The 22,358-nt window shown below is 31.4% G+C and overlaps 1 protein-coding gene across 3 annotated transcripts in view; it reads left to right on the top strand.

Annotated features, from left to right (window-relative positions):
• LOC108549397 (GTPase-activating Rap/Ran-GAP domain-like protein 3) overlaps positions 1–22,358 on the top strand; it is a 200,898-nt gene that overhangs the window by 161,319 nt on the left and 17,221 nt on the right. For 2 of the 3 annotated variants that reach the window (XM_017902756.1, XM_017902754.1), the window contains exons 12-13: positions 3,015–3,300; positions 9,268–9,707. In XM_017902756.1, the coding sequence (XP_017758245.1) occupies positions 3,015–3,300; positions 9,268–9,707 (726 nt within the window). The remainder of the gene's footprint in view (positions 1–3,014; positions 3,301–9,267; positions 9,708–22,358) is intronic. The other variant, XM_017902755.1, reaches the window with a different exon arrangement.

The raw sequence follows: 22,358 nt of genomic DNA, 5'->3' as shown, positions 1-22,358 counted from the left end.
TTCCCTTTTCTACAACACTCACTTTTACACAATTTCTTTTACACGGTTTACTTACCTTTACGCAATTGCCTCAAAAGCGCATACGAATTAAATCGCTGAAATGTCGAGGGGATAATGTATATTCTACACAAATATTTCAAACCTTTCTCTTCATAAAATTCTAATTTCTGTGATGTACAAGAAAGGAAGTTTTATACCGTGATTGATGATCTGGTATAGACATACGTTACATATTTCCTTATCGTTATAATGTAAAGAAATAATCACTTTAGAGCTAGAGTAGAGAACCAAAAACATTCAAACGTGAATCTTCATTTGTCAAGAAGCAACAGATTTCCTCTATTTTATACAGTTCTTTTTTACACAGCCTTTTTTTACATGGTACCCATCGCGTGAAAAGGATCCTGATGTAAACATATTTTTGCCTTCATATCCTTTGCATATTTTTAAGAAGGCAATTAAATATACTGGAACATATTATTAACTTTTACATCATGTACTTAAATAGGCGGAAAATTAACTGATATTAAAGGGAATTGTTTGTCTTAAACTTCTATTAAATAATGAAATACTAAATTCGGAACATCACTGTTCCTAATTAAATATTAATTACAGTAGTTAGAGACAAACGTTTAAAAATGGTCAACAAAAACATGTTATTTTATAGAAAAGCGTCATTAGGCTTTATCAATTAAGCTATCAAGTAGCACCTGTCAATTAAGAACCGATAAAAAGTATTAGAAGTATTAGATCTCGACATCAGAAACGATTATAACTTATATTGGTTTTTAGGAAACTTTTTGAATAATAAAGCATCGAAGATGTCACGACATTAAGAAACGGTGAAAAAATGTTGTTGTATAAGTCGAAAACATCTTCATTATTTTGGAAAGTTATGTAACGAATTATTACAGATTTTCGAAAGTAAAATTAATAACGATATTAATATTAAGAAATAAAATAACGATATTAAAAAAACAAATTTTTTTTTGAAATTTTATTACGAACTTTCTGAACCATCTTGGTTTATTAATAAATACTCGAATTAATACTCGAAATGGACTGATACGAAAAATTAGTAATTCATTCGATGAAATAAAACAAAATGAAAATGAACTTCTAACGTAATATATTAAACATTTTGCGACTATCAATTTTATATTAATAGGAACGGTGAATATTTTGTAATGCAATATTAAAAGCCAGTAATTATTTTGATTGAAACTTATTATTACCTTTTATTTTTATCTTTTTGCGATAGCAACAGATCCACCTCAGTTCCCTTCGTATTTCGTACTTTTTATATATATTTTTAATAAAGCTCCAAGCAGTTTACATAATATTTTTCCCTATCTGTACTCATAAAATATATTGTATTAATAAACTTTGGCCAAAGAAACCTGGAATATCTTGTACATAAGAACGGTGCACAGAATTGGTTATATTAGAAATTACGACTCACCCTGGTATATTCACGTAGGAGGAATCTTCAAATTTGATTATTTAGGAAATGAAGGTTGAAACGAGAATAATTTTATTTTGCATTTTTCTTTCATTTAATTTACAATATACCCCGTATATCTTTTCTATTTATAAGTCTAAGTGTTTTAAATGTCTTATCACAGTTTACTAATTTTTTATTCAATTTTTCTATTATTAGTCATTTTAATTACTAAAGTAGAGTAACCTATAAATGTGTTATAAGTGTCAAGTGGAATTATAATAGTAATGATGTCAAGGATGTATGTTTATTAATATCATAGGTATTATTCGTAGTATGACATATAATATTTTTCTAAAAATGATATTTGAATGGTAAAGCAATATATTATGTACATTAGAAACGTACACTTGTCCCTATTATCCCGGGTTATTTACCTGCAAAAAGTATCGAAGTACCTTTTTAAAACGATTGACAATTATCTGAATGTTATTTATACATTTATTCGTAGACGATAATTCCACCATTTCCATTTTCTGTTTTTAATCAGTGAGATATACACGTTAATACATATTACGTTAAATTTACCATAATCTTTTTAAACCTTCTTCAAACTAAAAGAATAAAAAATCTGCTACTGCTTTTCAAGTGTACAAAGTTATTTGACTATAACCGATTTTTGTATTGTTTGCTCGTATTAAAAAGTAAAATTTAGAAAGTAAAATGAACGAAATTAATTTCTCTTGTTACTTAGAACTATATCGTTTATATCGTTTATGCATTATTACTCACGCTTCACTTATATCATTTATATTGAATTGCTTTCATTATTAGAAATAAATATAAATTATCGATGGTGGTAGTGTTGAACAACTAGGTTCAAACCGATTTAATATATAAAATAAGAGCAAAGTCTCAAGATTGTATCAATAAAATCCTAAAAGAATTCAACGATATATACTATACTTGTAGTATATTTATTACAAATATAGATCATCGATGGATCAGAAAATTATTGCTCGAAAGCACAATTTATTGAAAAATAAAGTTCCAATATCTAAGACGATTTTCCATTGAGTACACTAGCGCCACCATGGTTGTTATTTATAATAAACGTGTAACAGAAATATCGTATTCAGCGTTGAATTATTCCTAATTTTACTGACAATGAGAGAATTTTGAGACTTTCTTCGTACTACATCGTTTTAAATACTTCAATTTAACGTTTATATTTCACTCGTTAAATATAGCAAATGTGAGTATTAATACTTCCGTATGTAAAAGTATATCTGTACCCCTTTGGGTATACAAACCCATCATTTTGACCTTTTCGGTGTCCGACAATGATAGCTCCATGTAATAAGTATAGTAACAAATATTACTTAAACACCATGGTATATTTTAGCAGAAAAATGAAATCGCACACTTTTGCACGAACTCCCATCACATCCATCTAACTAACGATCAAAACTTGACAAACAAGAAAGAGAAAACGAAAAGGGCAGAGTTTTGTGATGTGTATTGGCTGTTCCCTCTCCCCCCGTAGAAAGGAAAACCGATCGAATTTTCGCAGAGTATGTTAAACCGACGAGCATTGTCGGATGTGGTGGAGGCTCCAGGTCGTCGTCGCGAGGAGACGCGTGCTGTGGAGATGGTGCGCGTCGGCCAGGCCCTGAAACTCGAGGCGATCGTCAGAGGTTTAGCGCCAACTTCCTTGGCCACGGCTGGCCCCTTGAAACCTAGACCATGGGAGCCAAGGTGCATCTATCCGGACTTTCCTCACGAAGTCGTCTGCGGGGACGTTTGGCTAGACAGCAGGATGGTTCTTGCCACTGAGAACGGAACTTTTTTGATCGAAGGTAAGACAGAATCTGTAAATAATTATTTTCTTAACCCTCAGCATACCGTAACGTGGTCATTGACCGAAGGAGATTCCAAGAGACCTAATTGCTGAAGTATTCTCTCGTTGGTAATCTAAGGGTATGAATGCGTCGCGCAATTGCGTTGTTCAGATTTTATGTCGAAAAGTATAGCTATGCCTTGTACAATTTAAATATGTACAATTGACGATACGCTCTAAATATACCTTTCTTTTTTTAAATCTTATTAACGGAGGAAATCTTAATTACTCGATATGACGTCTAATGGCGTAATGTTAGATTCTAACTAATTAGAATCTCCATGTCTCATCTGCAAAACACGCTTAACACTAGATTTACGGAACCGGTCAATTTGACGGAAGGGTTGCTCCAATTATACGATGGTAACAGGTTTAGTTAACTTATATTAAGACTGTTAGTATAATATATAATTGTTTTTAAATTAAACTAATCGTTAAAAAAAAGGCACGTGGTTTCCTTTACCTGTCTATTTGACAGGTGTCCTTAAAAATAGGTATACAAGTAGCGCCCGTAAACCTAGTGTTAAACAATTCTGTGAGGAAACATTCTAACTCCACCTTATAGTACATCCTCGATATTACTGATATTCAGAGTACATAAAACACGGTCGTGCCACCTAACGGTTTTCAGCGTAAGCCAAAACAAGCGTCATTGGCATCGTTTGGCACTATTGACCCCTGGCACTCGAACGATTAATTGTATTACCGTGTTCACAAAGACCGAGCTTGGTCCAAGTGCGGCAATGTGGCCTAAGTTTGTAGATCGATCAGGATTGTAACGTAGGGTCAGTCGGCCTGGTGTATAGCTAACATCGAGGGTCAAAAGGTAGACGTAGACGAATCAGTGTCACGCGATCGCTGGTACACAGGGTACAGTTTCGAGGACAAATCAACGTATGCCAAACAGAGGGAGCCATTAAGTAAAAGGTAAACGAAACTACTACTATTCTGGCACAACGCTAGAGTTCACTTGGATGCGGAATGACGAAGCTCGCGACACGCTCTACGCGATATGCAGTGGTACTGTGTTGACTAACCATGGCTGAGATTTATGGACAGATCGGAATTGTAATGTAGGATTGATCGAACCGGTGTCTGGGTAACACCGGAAGTCACAGGATAGGCTGACGTAGACGAATCAGTGTCACGCGATCACTGGTAGCCACGAGGGGTAAGTTTCGAGGACAAACCAATGAATGGTTAATACTAACAACCATTAAGGAAAATGCGAGCAAACAGTTGATTCCAATGACATACTGCGCTAGTAAAATAGCATATCACGCGACGATTGATACCTAAATAACACCGTTCGTGTCGTCGATACTTTTGGACTGTCTACGGTTTATAATTATAGGTATTTAATAAATCGAGCAATACAATCGCAGAAATTATCGATTAACTTTGAATTTTATCCTCTTGAGCGGTTATGTCGTATATGTACGTCATTACCGAAGTCAATTCTTAGCGAGTATGACGTATACACTGTATACACGTCTAAATATTTGGAATCACTTCTTCGATAACAAAAACCTTGTACTGTTTAATTGAAAAAGATTCGAATTGATGTTTGAGCTATTAAATATTTATTAAATTATTATAGAAAATAACAATGTCAAATTATTATGTTTATTTGAAATTACGCATTTACGCTTATTTTTTTATCGTAATAGTCCGTTTTAATAAAAATATTTTCCAAAAACTATTGAAAATTTGCTCTCTAATAAAAAGAACGAAGTATTATCACCCTTATGGCGCAATGAAATAATTTCAAAGAAGAAAATCTCGTAATTCGTAAAATAACACGAAATACACAAATATAACGAGAAAGTAAAAAATGACACGATTGTTTACAGATATAAAAACAATGTATAACAGCACAATTGAAAAAATATCTCATTATTAAGGAGAAACAATAATTACATCAATTTTTAGTTGCTTTTGTTCTTTCCATGAACCATAAATGTTAAAAGTGATTCCAAACTTCTTTTGGATGGCAATGTATGTACGGATTATCAAATTTGCTATATATATATCAATGTTTATGTTATATGTTCATTGCATTAACCGACTTTCAGTTTATGTACATATTACGTTTTGCCCCAGAGTAAATTTAATCCTCGATATACTATTCTAATAATTACATGTTCATGATGGCTTACAAAATTGCTTTCACCTTGGAATTGATATTTAATAATGAACCAATAACACACAATGGTGTAACTATCATTTGTTACTAATTTACGTTAAATTTTATTTAATATCTCAAACATTTAAAAGCGACTTTAATTTTTCGCGAAATATTTTCAATAATACCCAGTAAAGAAGCAATTAATTCTAAATTTTCATTGCTCGACACTTATTAACGCCTTTTTCCTCTGAGTATCTTAAATTACCGTTTCAAAAGTGAAAACATTTGTTCAGGGTATATGAAAAATTATTTGTCACGACCATTGCAGTTTCATTTGTTTCTATGGATATATAAGTAATACGGGTAAATTTTTTAGAATTTTATTTTTGTCGCGTAAAATATGATGAAGCAAAAAAAAAAAATTTGACTTTAAAAATCATTCTTAATAAAAGTACATGCTATACTTTCAGACCCGATTAATTTTAAGCGCGTTGTATCGTTCGAGTCGACCATGGTATTCTGGTATAACACTGGAATCCACTTGGATTCAGAATTGATTTCATGCTAATGGTAACATGCTCTTAAGTGACGTACAGCAGTATAGCGTTAACTAACTGTGACTAAGGACCATGCTCATATGCAGTCGGTTATCAAGCGAAGTAAAATTTCAGAACATTCTGGGTGTATGTTTTCATTGAGAACAAGAGATTTTTTGCTTTAGATACGTAACACCGTCTAAAATACCATCATGAAGTGACTTTTAAGAGGAGATAATGGCGGTAATGTAACACGGAAAAATTCCTGATAGTTACCTCGATGCTATTGTATTTTAACCCTTTGCACTCGAGAGGCGCCTTCCAGTCGCCATTTAATCAGATTCTAAAGATCATTGTTAATTAATATCTCGAATTTAAAATTGCCCAACGACGCGTGGAATATCGAGATAACACTAGATTTACGAAACCCGTCAATTTGACGGATGGGTTGCTCCAATTATACGATGGTAACAGATTTAGGTAATTTATATTATTACTGTTAATATTGTAATTATTTTTAAATTAAACTAATCGCTAAAAAAAAAAAAGACACGAGGTTTCCTTTACCTGTAAATTTGACAGGTGTCCATAGAAGTAGGTATATAGATAGCGTCCGTAAACCTAGTGTTAAAATAATTCTACGTCTTACAATTATTTCGCACTTCTTATTTACCGTTTTGAAAATATTGTCGATTTTATGGCACAAAATCTTCGAATTACTATGTTTCTGTAATGAGAAGATCGTCGAGTGCAAAGAGTTAAGTGACGAAGGTATATGGACGTGAAATACTTGTTTTGTTCAGTTACTAAGCTATTTTAGGATAAGCGTTTAAAATAAATCATACGAATTAAAAAAAGTTTGTACGATAGTTTAAATGGCACATAAGATATAACATGAAGTTAGCATTACTAGACAAAAATATTTAATATACAGACTCTTATGATACTTCTAAAAGGAATCCAATTCACTCTTGTTAAGTGTCAAAATTTCGACTCTATCGGAATTAATGAACAACGAGTAAACCGCAGAAATTAGGCTAATAAATAATAAAATTAAAGCGAAATTTTTAATTTTTACATGTACCAAAGTATCGATGAATTGAATATTCCATACAAAAGAAATGCACTTATTTGATAAAATATAATCCTGTCTAGAAAATTCATTAGATTATTATACGCTTCGTCTATGTGAAGGTTTTAAAAAAATATATATTTTGTTACATAAAATTGTTAATTTTATGTTATTTTGATGTTATAGTTTTTCGAAAATTGTCCTTTAAGAAGAAAGATCTAAATATTAACAATTCTTCTAAATTTTTTTCCAAGAAAATATAAATATTTCTTTATTTCTTAATCTTAATAATTTAAACATATCTTTCGATGTAATAATAAATTTCGTACATATTAATATTTATCATACTCACTTGTTATAGAAGCTAATCGCAAATGTGTAAATCACTGCAATAACTCATTCCTATAACAACGAATCTTTATTACAAAAATAAATTAGTTCCTTCAAGTATACTGACAAACGTTTTTGAGGTTGATAATTTTTGAAATATAAAAAGAAATAGCAGTACTCTGAGTGAAAATCTACATTTTCAAACACGAAATGAAACGTTGCAATCTCTATACAACAGAAGGAAAACTATAAATTGAATAAGAAATTCTATTCATTGTAAGTCAAACACTTTGTAGCGTTGTAATATTTCAAATAACTCGGTTAAATGATATTCGTGTAATCACGAACGTCTTTTTGAAAACCTGGTTTCAGAAAAAATGCATTTGCGGTTTGAAATATTGTAAATAGAATTTGAACTACTGCGATCAATGAATTTCTCATCTTGCCATAAATCATCGATTCTAGATATACAGTTCCAATAATATGCCTTTTCAATTTTCAATTTTCAATTTGCACCATATTCTTCTTTCTCTTATCGCAATTTTATAAACTTTTTCTTTCATATTTCACTTCCGGTATCTATATCTTCCATTAAATATTCGTATTTCGTAACTAAATAATATAACGACTGGAATTTTCATTAATTGAAATCTACCTGGCATATAAAACGTTAAGGAATTTTAGCTTGAAATTTAAATATTATAAAATAAAGTTGTTTAACTTGTTACGTATTTCAATACAATGAAAATGGGAATATTATAAAATATTATAGACCAATGATAAATATATTTTAAAATGTATACATTTCCAAAAGATTTTATTACAGTTATGCAACACCTACACGTATGTGAAAATTTGGAGTCCCATATAAATATACGATTACAGAAATAAACGACTTATAATTTTTACGTATTTAACGTAACGTTTTACTTATTTTCTATTTTTCTTTTTAAAAAGAAATCATTTTATCATTGTGAAATTGGGTAAACTTTTTTTACTAAAATTTAATGACTATTAGTTTCGTATAATAGTTTAAATTTCATTTCGCACCAGAGCCATGTATCTTTTCCATCTTTGACTCTGCAATAATCGTAAGTAGGATTTTCTTGATATTTTATTATTAACGTAACTTCTTGTATGAATCGCAATTTTTTAATGCAAAATAAATACTTTGGTAATATATTTAAAATTTTGAAATTATGTAACTCGAGTTTTATAATAGTTTGGCAAATATTCATATAATATTATTTAATTGAATATCTCATTAGCATCTTTTGGGAAAAATAAATATTTATAGCAAATTGAAATTTCTTTTTCTAGGTTTATAACAAAAAATTTCTACGTGTCTTGATATATCTTTTCACTCATAAAATATTAACAATTTCTTTAAGAATATTTAAAATGGTCAATCCTTAACAATGTTTTTACGAGGCATGCATATATTATAAATGCTTATAGCATATTTATAAATAACACATATACATTAATTTTGACGATTGGTTTCTGTTCGCTATGGTTATGTTCTTAAAATTAAAGAGATATACTAACAAATATTAAAACGTGGAACATTTAAAACTCTGAAATTTCTTAATTTTTTAATTTCTCGAAATTGAGATTCGCTTTTAAAATTTTACTAAACCTTTGAAATTTGCTTCATATATGAAAATAGTTTATACCATATAATCATAAACCCCAGGAAATTTGTAATTCTCTTTCCACGTAATTCATTTAGAATTTCTTTCTAGACAAAGTATAAAACATAAAAGACCTCGTAGTATTCCAACCGTGACACCCCAAATTATAATAAAATTATAATTTTGATAATTTTTTTATAATTGCTACTAATGCTTCCGATTTCAGACAGCTTATCGCACAGACTGATCTTCGACGAGTCCGTGCAGATCAAGCAACTGGACGTAGTGGAGCAACACGGAATATTATTATTTCGCACCGGTGACAAAGGCAAGGAGAGCAACGTGTACGTTTTTCGTCTAAGTGAATTCGAGAACACGAGTAATAGGTCTACCGACGTGCTGAACGATCGCGAAGACGACCAGGAGTACGAAGACAATGGCGACGAGGAGGATATGGACGATGACGCTGATGAAAGCGAAGAGAATGATTACGAGAATTTGACCCGGGCCACCGCGAAATTTAAGCCCGTGATCCGTCGTACTCATGTTCGTGTACGTCCTTTGGCTGTCAGAGGACGTGCCCATATAAAGGAAAGAAGGCTACCAAGAACTCGGGGCTGCCACTTGTACACCATCACTATGCCCGGTGGTTCCCATCTACGTATGGTATGTTCCTCATAACTTAACACTTATTGACCCTTTGCACGCGCTGCGTTTCACCCTTCGCAATTCTGCAGTGTGTAAACAAAGTATTGGCACCCTATATCGCAAGAAAATTCACCTTACCAAAATATTCCGCTTTTCTTGGAACTTTGTGCATACCCATGAAATATACAGGGTGTCGGCAACGGTAGTATAACCGGGAATGAGGCGATTCTACATGGAGAAATAAATCGGAAGGAAAGATTTAAATTCTTTTATTTGAAACTTCGTTTTCGAGAAAATCGATTTTGAATATTCACCGAGTACGCGTGTACTTAACTTTTGCTAAGACGAATGTACCATAGGTACATTAGCGTATTCGATGGATATTCAAAATCGATTTTCTTAACAACGAACTTTCAAAGATAAATTGTTATTCCTTTTTCTTTGATTCGTTTCTACTTGTAGTATCATCGCCTTCCCTGTTATACTACCGTTGCTGGCACACCCTGTATTTGAGTGCCTTGAATACAATTTTATATTGAAATTTTTTTTCGATAAGGTGACCTAACCACATGCTGATTTTGATGAAAATTTGTGTATACTCGCAGAGCATAACGAGTGCTTCGAATATAATTTTATTTGGGAATTTTTTATGATAAAGTGACAAAACAGTAAAAATTAAACGTTTCCTCTGTCAAAAGTTTTGCGTAATTCGCTAATTGAATTAATGTAAAATTATATTCCACTAATATAAAATTATACAAGGTTTACCTGAAATTTCTGAAATATCGCAAAAGGATTTGGAGATATCGAAAAAATAATCTTACAAGAATTATGTTATGTTGACCATATCACGGTTTGTCACGATTTTACCAACTTCTCACACAACGAAGTGCGTATAATACCACCTTGTTTGATTCATCTTAAACGCTAATATTGAGTTATGAATGAAAAAATTTAATATTCCATATAAAATAATTTAAAAAAATTAACTTGTCTCTGAAAGCTCTTATATCGTTCCGTATACAAAAGAATGGTTTACGCCATATTGGGTCATTTTTATACCAAGTTATTCTTGTAAGAACATTTTTTTTAATTTCTTCAGTTCCTTTCAAGGTATTCCAAAAGGTCCAGATAAAACGTTCACTCTGTATATAAAAAAGATGGAAAAAGCACTGGAAGTTCGATCATCGGTTTCACCTGGATATAGTCCAATAGAAAAAATTTGCTAGATATATGATTTATTATGATCTATATACTTACATTATAAATTACAAATTAGAAATCGAATAATTTCCTTTTTTATAAAATTGTTGTATCTGGACATTTCATGTTAGTTGATTTAAATGGCTTATCTACCAGTACAACGATTCTATTTCAGCAAATTTTTTGTTTAGACTGCATATTCAAAATGGATATTGTAGTTGTAACAGGTTGCAGCAGCGTCCCTGCTCTTTCATATTTAGGTGCAACGAGCAAATATTTATTACGAACTAAAAAGGGTTAACGAACGGTTTAAATTGAACAGAATGACTATCTGTGGTTTCCAGCATTTTATTATATACCTTTTAAACGTATAAAAAGGTCTCAAATTTTTTATTATATCCAAATATTAAAAACATGTAATACGTACCACGCCCCATAACAATTTTCCAAAAATTCCCTACAAATCTCAGATAAAATATATTCTTTAATTTCATGAAATATGCGAGATAGTGAATCTGAGATAAAAGCCAAATTTTTTTTAATCACCATTTGTATCTTAAAGTTGAATATAACTTTTATCCATTTTTTCAGCAGTCTACGTTAAAATTTTGCATATTTTAAAAAATTCAAGATATCAGCTAGTAGTTACTGGAAGAAAATATATTCTAAAATTCGGAATTAAGTGAACCAAATAGTTTTTAACATGTTCATTCCACTTTTTTGATTACTCCATTAAAAATTATTTTAAAAATAATCTATTTTTGAGTTAATGCAAATATTTCATGAAGTGCTTCAAGCAAAAAACCAATTTATATATTTACAATTAAATAATTTACTTGTCACTTCACAAAACGAATTATTTTGATGAATAATCATTTCTTGAATTTATATAACTTAATTTACAAAATAAAGAATATGCCATCAATTGGAATACATTGCTTATCAAATAATAATTTACGATATTTTATATAAATATTTTTAGATTACTATTTAAAATAAATTTCGCCCAGATTTATCAAGGTATTATTAATACCTACGATGGAAATTGCTAAACTCGGAGATTAAAAAAGTTATAAAACTTACAGACAAAATATATTAATTACTTATAGATACATAAATCAGAATCATTGAGATCGATCCACGGTATTGAGTGGATTTTACCTATTTAAAAAAAAAAAATAGCTGAAAGAAATTACTTTTACAAATTCCACCGATGTGTATTTTATATTGATGCTAAAATACGGCGCTTTTTTAAAAAAAACCTTTAATATATAATATGTTATATTAGAATATTTATTCTTATTTAATATTACTAATAATTGATTATCGAACAAAATGCATCATTTTAAACATTTGAAAAAAAGAACATTTTATATAGATCGACTAAATGAATATTTTAAATAGAATAGAATATTTTATGTTTTTGGGCTAGATATTTGAGCTATGTTGTCAGTGATGTGAAAGAAGAGTGTTTCAACCAAATGCTAAAGACAGTCGTGTGAACGAAGATGCATCGTCATTAAAAATTTTAGGTAGACGTGCCTGAATACGTCTTGGCAATGGCTGCATAGAGCAAAGGCGATGGAATATTAGAAAAGGAAAGAATGTATATGTAAATGTTATACAAATGAGAAGATACGTTAGCCGAAGTTAGTCGTAAAGTCGTGGCGTCATCATTGTCTTTGAATAAATGGTCGTAATTATAATCTAGTTATACGTCGGTTAAAAGATATTCAATCACACATTAAATCTAAATATAGTATCTTCGCTTACCGTCTACAATTATACATATACTAAAAGTTGAAACTTTCCGGATCTTTTAACTATATTTCGTCACATTAGTATATTTTCGTCATAATAAATTTTTATTATAATTTTAAATCAGTCATTACAATTCCCACTTATTATTATATTGCACGATTTGTTTTATTTTTCCGTTCTATTGTTTATCTTACATATATTTAGGAACGTGTAAAACCTTCTTCAAAAAAAAAAAAAAATAAGTACGTGTGGCTGTGTGTATGTACGAAAGTGAGAAAAAGGAACAAAGAGAATGGAAACAAATATATTCAATAGATAAGTCTCTTCGCAGAAACGACAATTAGAATCGACTTGAATGTGAAAGAGAATTAACGTATGTGTGAAAACGCAGAAGCATTGGCAATTTGTATCGAAAATAGAATTGAGTTGATCTCCTAAAAGTCTATAAAATTTTTGACTTAATTATTCGTACATATATCTGCATATATGGTAGTATATATATTTGGTTATTTATATTTTTATATATTAGATATTAGAACCCTTATTTGATCTCATTTGCATTTCCCTTTTTCACCTGCAAAGGTTTTTCTTATGCGATTTATTATTATTATTAGTATTAGTAATACTATTATTGTTTTCGTTGTTTTTGTTGTTGTTTTTGTTCTCACTGTTATCATCGTCGTTACTTTATTCGTAGTAGTTTAACGATCATTTTCTATCGTGATACATATTCTTCTGTTACGGTGTAGTATTTTCCTGTTTGCTGATATTATTTTTAGTATGCTCTTTGCAGGCTTGAATGAATATGTATATACGTGGATGGTCAGGGTCTTAAACCGGTTTAAAATGTTTTCTGCCGTAACGAATATGATAATTGGTATTATTGTCAGCAGTGTTTTGTTTTTAGAGCTCTTTTATTTCAGTTACTAATAGTGTAATTGCTAATAGTGCTTATATATGTTATGAGCTCTTCGTTTCCTCTGTGTGAGGATTGACACATACTGCATTACAATCTCGATTAAGTAAAAAAAAATCAAGTAAAAGTCCAAGTCAAATCTCCGGAAAACTATAGTAAATTAGCAAAGGAAATAATAAATAATAAAGCAAATTTTCACGCTTATCAATTGAAAACGGAATAAAATTATGAAATAGTACTACGAGATATCCATCAAAAATCAGACACAAATAAAATTATCAAAGGGTTACGAGAACAGAACCACACAGTTAGAAGGGATAAGAGAGACATAAATAACGTAACTAAATTTGACACTAAATAACCACTACCACTCTTCCTTATTGAACTAGTATCGAAACACAACAATAAAAACATTTAAAATCGAAAAAGTGTTAAACATAATTGTAAGATTTGAACCTCCAAAACCCGAACAAGCGTTCCGCAATGTCACCGTTGCCAAATGTTCGGTTACACGAGAAATTATCACAATAAGCCACCAGCCTGCGTCAAATATACAGGAAACTACTTAACAATTCAGTATTTCGAACAAGGAAAAGTTGAAGCTGTTAAATGTCGTAACTGTCAAGGAAACCAACCGACAAGTTACAAAAGCTGTATCGTTCGGAAACAACTCCAACAGAAATTATTCCCCATACTCAGAAAAACAAATGACCTCACACTATCTCAAGAAAACGCCAATCACGTTAAAATGCACGGAACACCGTCAATTCCAACCACAACTGACTATTACATAGAAATAGCACAAAATTTATGCACACGTATTATTAGCTTGGAAAGCACCGCATCTCGATCACTGAAACCCGACACAAAACTATCAACACAACTGATCTAGCTCAAAATGAAGATTCAGAAATAAAACAACTCCTCGCTCATTCTATGAAAAACATTGAACTTGTAAGAAAAATGTTAATAACACAAACTACGTTGCTACAGCAGACCCAGAAAATTACAACCATGTTGTAACTATTAACAAAGCTTGTCAACATTAAACATAAGTAATGGATGAAACACTCAAAATAATTGCTTGGAATAGTAACGGACTACACAAAGTTACGGGAACTTAAAGTATTCATTTATATACGTGAAATAGATGTAGGTTCGGATTTTGGGTGGATTGACTCTGATAGTATCGTTCGCTTCTTTAATAGAATAAAATAAGCTTATAAATAGACTGACGGCTATGAAACAAGAGAGATTCGCTATGGGCACGCTCTTCTGATCTTTCTTAGACTAACTTCGACTTCTTACGTACACTCTGACTGACACACTGGCACACTCTTCAAGACTGCCAAAAAGACTAGCTTAAGAAACTCTTAAAGACTGACTCGCCCGCGCCCTTGCACCCTTATTTAAACCATTCATTCTGTCCTTTTTCATATCCAGGCTTTCTTTTCCAATCATGCCCCTTTCCCGCGTAATCTCGGTGGGCCAGGTACTTCAACTACTCTGGACGCATCCCTAAACTTTTCCTCGACTCTACCATAAATATTCTTTGCAGTCAATCCTCTTGCACACGGTCACTTTCGTTCTAAGCCCAAACACTCTTAACATTCTTTCAGGGCCGTACTCATTCCAATCCTACATAGATACTAGATCGATCTCAGAGTCACGCTTCATCGATAAAAGTTACGTAACAATTCCACAATACACCGTATTAGACACCGTCTACACAGTTTCATTGCATGTGATTACTTACAAGCAACAACAATAGTACTTAGAAACGACAAGTGAAGCGATACAACTGTCAGCCGTTTGTTCTCCTCCAAAACACAAGTTACCACAGAACAACGTCAAAACTTCTTTCAAACATTAGGTAGCAAATTTCTAGCAGCTGGAAACTTTAACGTTAAACACCAATATTGCCGGTCAAAAAAAAAAAATTCAGCCAGAGGCAAAACACTACTTACAGCTATTGAAAAATTATCCCTAATTTCACTATCAACTGGTGAACCAATATACTGGCCAACGATATACGATAAGTCGCCAGACCTAGTCAATTTCGCTATAATCAGTCGATTTCATATAATCTGAATAAGAGTCAATTTAAACTACACTCCAGCTTTGAACTGAACTCAGACCATTCACTCGTAGCGATGAACTTTTCTCATAATTCAACGTCATGCTATGATACGAAAAAACTTAACAATAATACAACCAATTGAGAAGAGTTTAAATCAACGATAAATGAGAAACTAGAGTGCAACATTCCACTAAAAACTCTAGAGCAAATTGAGAACGCTGTAAACTATCTCATAAGAATTATGCGAAATGCAGTCTGGACATCCACTACCTTCATAGAAACTACAACAAATCTCCTCTCCTATCCAAACCACATCTTACAAAGGGTAAAACAGAAAAGGAAAGTAAAAGCAAAACGGCAAGAACACAAGACACCTCGCAACAAAGGCCAACTAATTGAAGCTACAAAACAGTTGAAGATCGTACATGATTACAGTAATAAGCCATGAATAAATATCTCACATCTCTATTATCGTACGCAGACGCGAGCTATTCGTTCTAGAAGGCAACGAAAAAGCTTAATAGACCGATAACAACTATACCAGTGATAAAAGAAATTAGAATTAGATAAAAGAAATTAGAGATTAGGCAAAAACCACAAGTGAACAAGCATGACGTTCGCGGAATACTTACACCAAATATTGCAACCTAACAATATAGTGGACGAAGATGGAGCAATAGATGAACCGATTGTAAAGGAGGATGTTAAAAAAACATTTTTGGCATCCCCTGGAAATGAAAACTTCCTGCTGGACTTTCAAGAGCATCTTGCAAGAAACAGAAAATTCCTGTATCTTTTTACCGAGAAACGATGGAAAAATTGTCGAAAATGAATAGAAATATGTAAAACTGATACTGATCGAACATACTCGAGCTCATATTTTGTCGTCTTTCTCTTTTTCAAAATAATTATTAACGAAGATATTAGCTTGCAAATGAATCGACGGTTTGAATCGAGCAAAGCCGAAATATCGTATAAGCATTGCTACATGGGAACAGCACCCATCAACGCGTTCCCCAACTTTACTTCCACGTGTGCGTGCAAGAACGGCTTCCAGTCCGGAATTCACTTTTATCTATTAATATTTGTATATACAAAATATTTTTAAGTATTTGAATGCTGTGGACGCATTTTCGTTTCTCGTGAAATACTGTTATTTGATTCTACGGAGACTTGGCATATTTGATAATCCATGCGATACAATAGTGTTGCAATCTTTTGATAATCTATGCGATATGATGGTGTGGCAACTTGGAAATCAAAATCTCCGTTTTATATAAGCATAGCTCTTTGGAACTTAATGCTGGTAAGATTCTAATTGTACGACTATATGTTGGAAATCTGCTCGCCCTATGTTCATATTTTCTATACATACCAGTTGTCCCAAAGAATTAATCTGAATCGAATATTGTAAAATCCTGTCTATAATTAGGTGATCAAGGACAGAGGTATACATTGAATGAAACATTGCGTTTAAAATGTCATGAGCTATTTTGAAGTCATGGAATAAGGTGGGTAATGTAATATTTTGGATACATTTATAGAACAGCTATTTATGCGTCCATTAATTACTTCGACCATAAACCAATTTTTTGTAGTAAATCGTAATTTATTAGCTTGTTCAACTATCAATGGTTTTGAAAGTCCACTTGCAAATGGCGGCATTTTAGCAATGAATTCTCTTCCTATGATTTTCTGCAGAGAATGTCAAAAATCACGATCCACGAGGAAAACACCATACGCTTAAAATTGATTCCATCTAACAACAGTTCATTTAAAATTGATGCAATATTCTTAGATTTATGATGTAGACCCTAAATATTTGCTATATAACCGCCCATATAACCAATTACTGACTCAGTACCGAAGAGGAAGACGACGAAACATGATACTCGAGTATGTTCGATCAGTCGCATTTTTACATATTTCGACTCATTTTTTACAATTTGCCCATCATTTCTTGGCAAAGTAAAAAAATATTTATTTTTTAACATTTTCCTTTAGAACACAAGTATAGACTGAACAATGTTACAAAAAAAGGAAGTCAAACGACACATTAAAGACATCAAATTGGACAAAACTCCGAAATATGACCTGATAAATGGTAAAATAATAAAAGAACTCCCAGGCAAAGCAATAAGAATAATCACTGTAATATTTAATGCCATACTAAAATTACAGTACTTTTTAATTACATGGAAACTGACTCAAGCTGCAACGTTATCAAAACTAAATATAAGTGTACACTAACTTCGTCATATAAACCAATATCCCTGCTACCATAAATATCGAAAATATTAGAGAAAATAGTCCCAGACAGACTATAGATAATAATAACAGAAAAACAATTAATTCCAGACCTTCAGCTTGGCTTCAAAGAAAAACACGCCACAGTAGAACAGATTCACGGAATAATAAAAAATATCAATACTCCCTTTGAAAACAACAAAACAAAAGGTACTGTACAACCTTCTTTCCAGACATTGAGAAGGCATTCGACAAGGTCTGGCACAAAGGATTACTGGAAGTCATAAAGAAACATTTCTCAGAAGAAATATACAAACTCTTACAGTCCTATCTAACTAGCCATACATTCTTTGTTTTCCGATATAAAACTTATTAATTTTGTATTGCTGCAAAAAAGTGTTTTAGGACCTATACACTTTATATATAGCAGATATTCCAACAACACTGGAAAGCTCAATTTATACATTGACAGATGATACTGCAATATTAGCAGTAGACGGAAACCCAACGGAAGCAGTTAATATCCTACAAAGACACATATATTTACTGGAAAAGTGGTTGACAACAAAAAAGCTAAAAGTCAACCACGATAAATGTAATCACATAAAGTTAGAATAATGAAAGTCCGCAAAAACAAAATATCGTCGGGTACCTAGGACTCCACCTAGATTCAGAACTCACCTGAAAACTTCAAATTTGCAAAAAATTGATCAAATCAGGGCGAAAAGAAAAGATATGTACCAGTTAACGAGTCGTCGATGGAAATTAAGTCCCGAAAACAAACTGCTAATCTACAAAACCATAATAAAAGCCATCTAAACCTATAAACCTACGGTATACAACTGTGGAAGACAGCGGCAGAAATGTACAATACATCTCAAAAATGGAAGCAACGCAGTCGATAATCCTTAACACTATAATCGTTTCACCGTGGTACGCTAGAAACGAAGAAATTCCCAAGCATCTGCAAATCTCTTCTGTTGGAGAGGTGCAACGCTTATCAGAAAGCTATAAAGCAAGGACTATAAACCATCCTAATCTACTAGTTAATTGATTATACAGAACCGACGTGAATAGAAGGCTGAACGGAAATATCCGTTAGACTTGATGGCACAAACCGTATCATATATACCTCGTGTGCACATCCAACATCGTCTACACAGACACCAGACACAAGGATGCTAACTAGAGAGGAAGCACCTACACAAAGCCCTTCTTGTTCTGCACTACCTGCCAAATGTCCATTCTATAAATTGCAAGGAATCATAGGGGTATTAAAAAAAAAAAACAGAGAAGTGTTTTTACTTCTAGAGTATATGTATTTCCACGTGTGTACTTCTTTTTGGTACATTGTTTTTGCCCTAACACCAAAATTACTGACTTAACGAATACCTGAGTATAGTGCACATAAATAGCAATAATTGAAGTAGTATAACAAAATCAAATAAGTATATGTAATTAGGTTCCAATTTGGATAAAAATTAATATTAATTTTGTGAAAATCAACCACGTATTTTCAATAATAAAATTGGAGAAATGAAAAATCTGAAATTAGTATAATTAATTGTATATTAATATTTAATTAATTAATTAATAATTTTTAATAAATATTTAATTAAAATTAATCAATTAATTTAATTAATTAATTAATCGTATTATTAATAACGAAGGAGATATAATTTTTGCCGCTGTATTTTCTGTTTGCATAATTTATTCCGACAAACAGTTTACAGCTTCCTATTACGTGTTTCGTTATGTCTTTGACTCCATAATGTTTTCTTCATGCGCTGTGTCAATGATCTCTTTCATTGTACTAAGAGAACCAGTAACTGATTACCGCGAATATTTTAATTCATTTTAGAGATATGTGAAATTTTATTTAGAAAATTTGTATGGCATTGAATATTTGTAATGTGCAAGTTGCAACTTTTTATTATAAATAAGAAACTTTACGAGACTTTGAGATCATCTTCATTTTTTAATTAAAGAACGGATGTTTGGACGATTTCAACTACCTTTGTCGACAAGGTCATTCGATAATATATAGTAGATAACAGGATAAAAGAAACAGTGTATTTCCTGCACTTTCTGGCACGTATGACATTGTCTTATGTTATGATAAATATTCCTATTTTTAGGAAAAAGTTGTTCTGCTATGAATCATTTATATGACAGTCATCTATCTATGTTTGTATCTCGTATGCTGCTGTGATATTCTCCATGTAGTCGTTTTCTACCCATTTCTCTTCCTTTTGTTTCATCGTTCTAGTGTGTCTCCTTGTATGCTTTCTTGTATTAGATCCAATGTCGCACAATATTTATCTTCGGCTGTGATTAACTACCATTTAATCGTTAATGTTTCTATCGTTAATCCTTTCCTGCGTGTGTTCTTCGTGGTGACTTTATTCGTGAGGTTGTGCATGAGCTGTTTCCTCTCGTATTTGTCATGTCCGATATTGCGTTTTGCTCTTATGAATCACTCTCGTTATTTTTATTTACGTATAATTCTTATATAACATCTTCATTTGCTTTTTATAGTTTGTACACGATAAATCTTTTACTTTAAATTATAATTTATTCAAATGACATAGATCTTTTGTATTTATTTATTTATTTATTTATTTACTATTGTAAGAGTCTTTGAATATAATAGAAATTATCTCAAATGATATAAATATTTTGCGTATATATTTATTTATTGATTTGTTTATTTATTACTATAGGGGTCACATCTTTTGGTATAACAAAGATTGACATACACGAGTAACTAATGCTTGTAATAGGTTATTTTTAGCTTAGAAAACCATATGTTTGTTTCATAAATTGCTTACACTAGTGTGTTTAACTATTCGGGTATTTTGTTATATATAAATAATTATGTCAAATAAAATATGTTAATACATGTGATCCTGTATATTTGGATACACGCGTATTCGAGAATTTCGATATACGGGTACATGTAAAATAATAATAAATATAAAATAAATACAGCAATAGGAAAGATCAGGGATAAATGTTTCGATTTTTAAAAAATGTAAGAAATGATTAAGAAATAATGTAATTACACCTTTCATGTAGATTATTTGCAAATTTATTATTAAATTTATTATATCTTAAGATTTTAAGTTTATAATTCATAGATTTTATATTATAATTGATATATTACAATTTTCGACAGGAAATCATTTTTTTTCGTTTGGTCGGGGAAAAATTTTTTACTCCTTCATGAGACTAATTATTTCCATACTGGGTTAAATTTTTACCGAGAAAAAAAAGTTGACTTTTAATAAAATACGTTATTTTTTTATAAAATAATATTCCAAATTATTAATAGTGCCAAATTATATTTAAGTAATATATCACTAATAAGTTTGAAAAAAGGAATTATCAACGTTCCGTTTATTAAATGAAATAATACAACTTGAATTTATTATACCGAGAACCACATTGAAAATTTTGAATTTCCCTTAAAAATGAAAAAACCACTTAATCAGTCAAGACCAAGTATACCATTTTTGTGCTAAGAAGAGAATTGTGTTTGGAATGAAATTTTATCGCATATTCGTTAATCAATTTCCTTTTTCTTTCTATAGAAAATCCAAAAAGATCGAGGAGCACTTCAAGAAATAATTTGTCAGAACTTTCTCTCGTAGGCTTTTGTTCTACTTTTAGTTTTCTCAGTTAATCTTGCCAGTCGTAACCTCTGTCTAACACGGCACTTCTATAGTTAGAAGTTGACTATTAGAGAATTGGGAAAAGCCCCGTACAACACGACACCCAACAACTCTGTTTGGAAATTAAAGAAATTCCCGAACAACGCGGAACATAATAAGAGCTTCTGAAACCAAAAAATATTTCATTTGAAATTTTTTATTCGAGCATGTATACCGTATCAGGTTAACTTGTACAATTTTAAATCCATTTTGTTCGTGGCGTTCTTTTTACTATATTATACAAAGATTACAAACCTTTGGGTGACTTCTTTAAAAAAAAAAATGGCAATTATGTCTATCATCTATGTAAATTAATTTTTAGCTCTGTATTATCTCTTGCAGAAAATCACAGATTTTTTTGCGAAAAGGGGAGCATGGAATTCAAGAAAATGCTAAAGAAAAAAAGGAAGCTGAGACTATTTTGCCAGAAAGAAAGTACCCTCTGTTAATGGTGCTTACAATTAGTAATGATGTCGAAACAAACATTGTTTAATACGTCTTAATATATAATAATAATATATAACTCTTAACGAAATTGCTTTAGTAATTATATTCGTTTTAATTATAAAATAATCGTATGTTTCTTCATTTTGGAATTTAACTCCGTTTTTAGACTAGTTGTTTGTTTCGTATAACACGGATTCGCGTAACACGACACGTTTTCGAAACCTAACAACTATGTTATACGGGGGTTACCCGTACTCAACATTCCGTAACGATCGTTTTCATGGCTGATGACTACTTTTTCT

This window comes from Eufriesea mexicana, unplaced genomic scaffold (genome assembly GCF_001483705.2).
Source record: "Eufriesea mexicana isolate 0111107269 unplaced genomic scaffold, ASM148370v2 scaffold1992, whole genome shotgun sequence".
Classification (NCBI taxonomy): Eukaryota; Metazoa; Arthropoda; class Insecta; order Hymenoptera; family Apidae; genus Eufriesea; species Eufriesea mexicana.
Note: the sequence above shows the minus strand (reverse complement) of the source record. Positions and strands in the feature narration are given on the sequence as shown.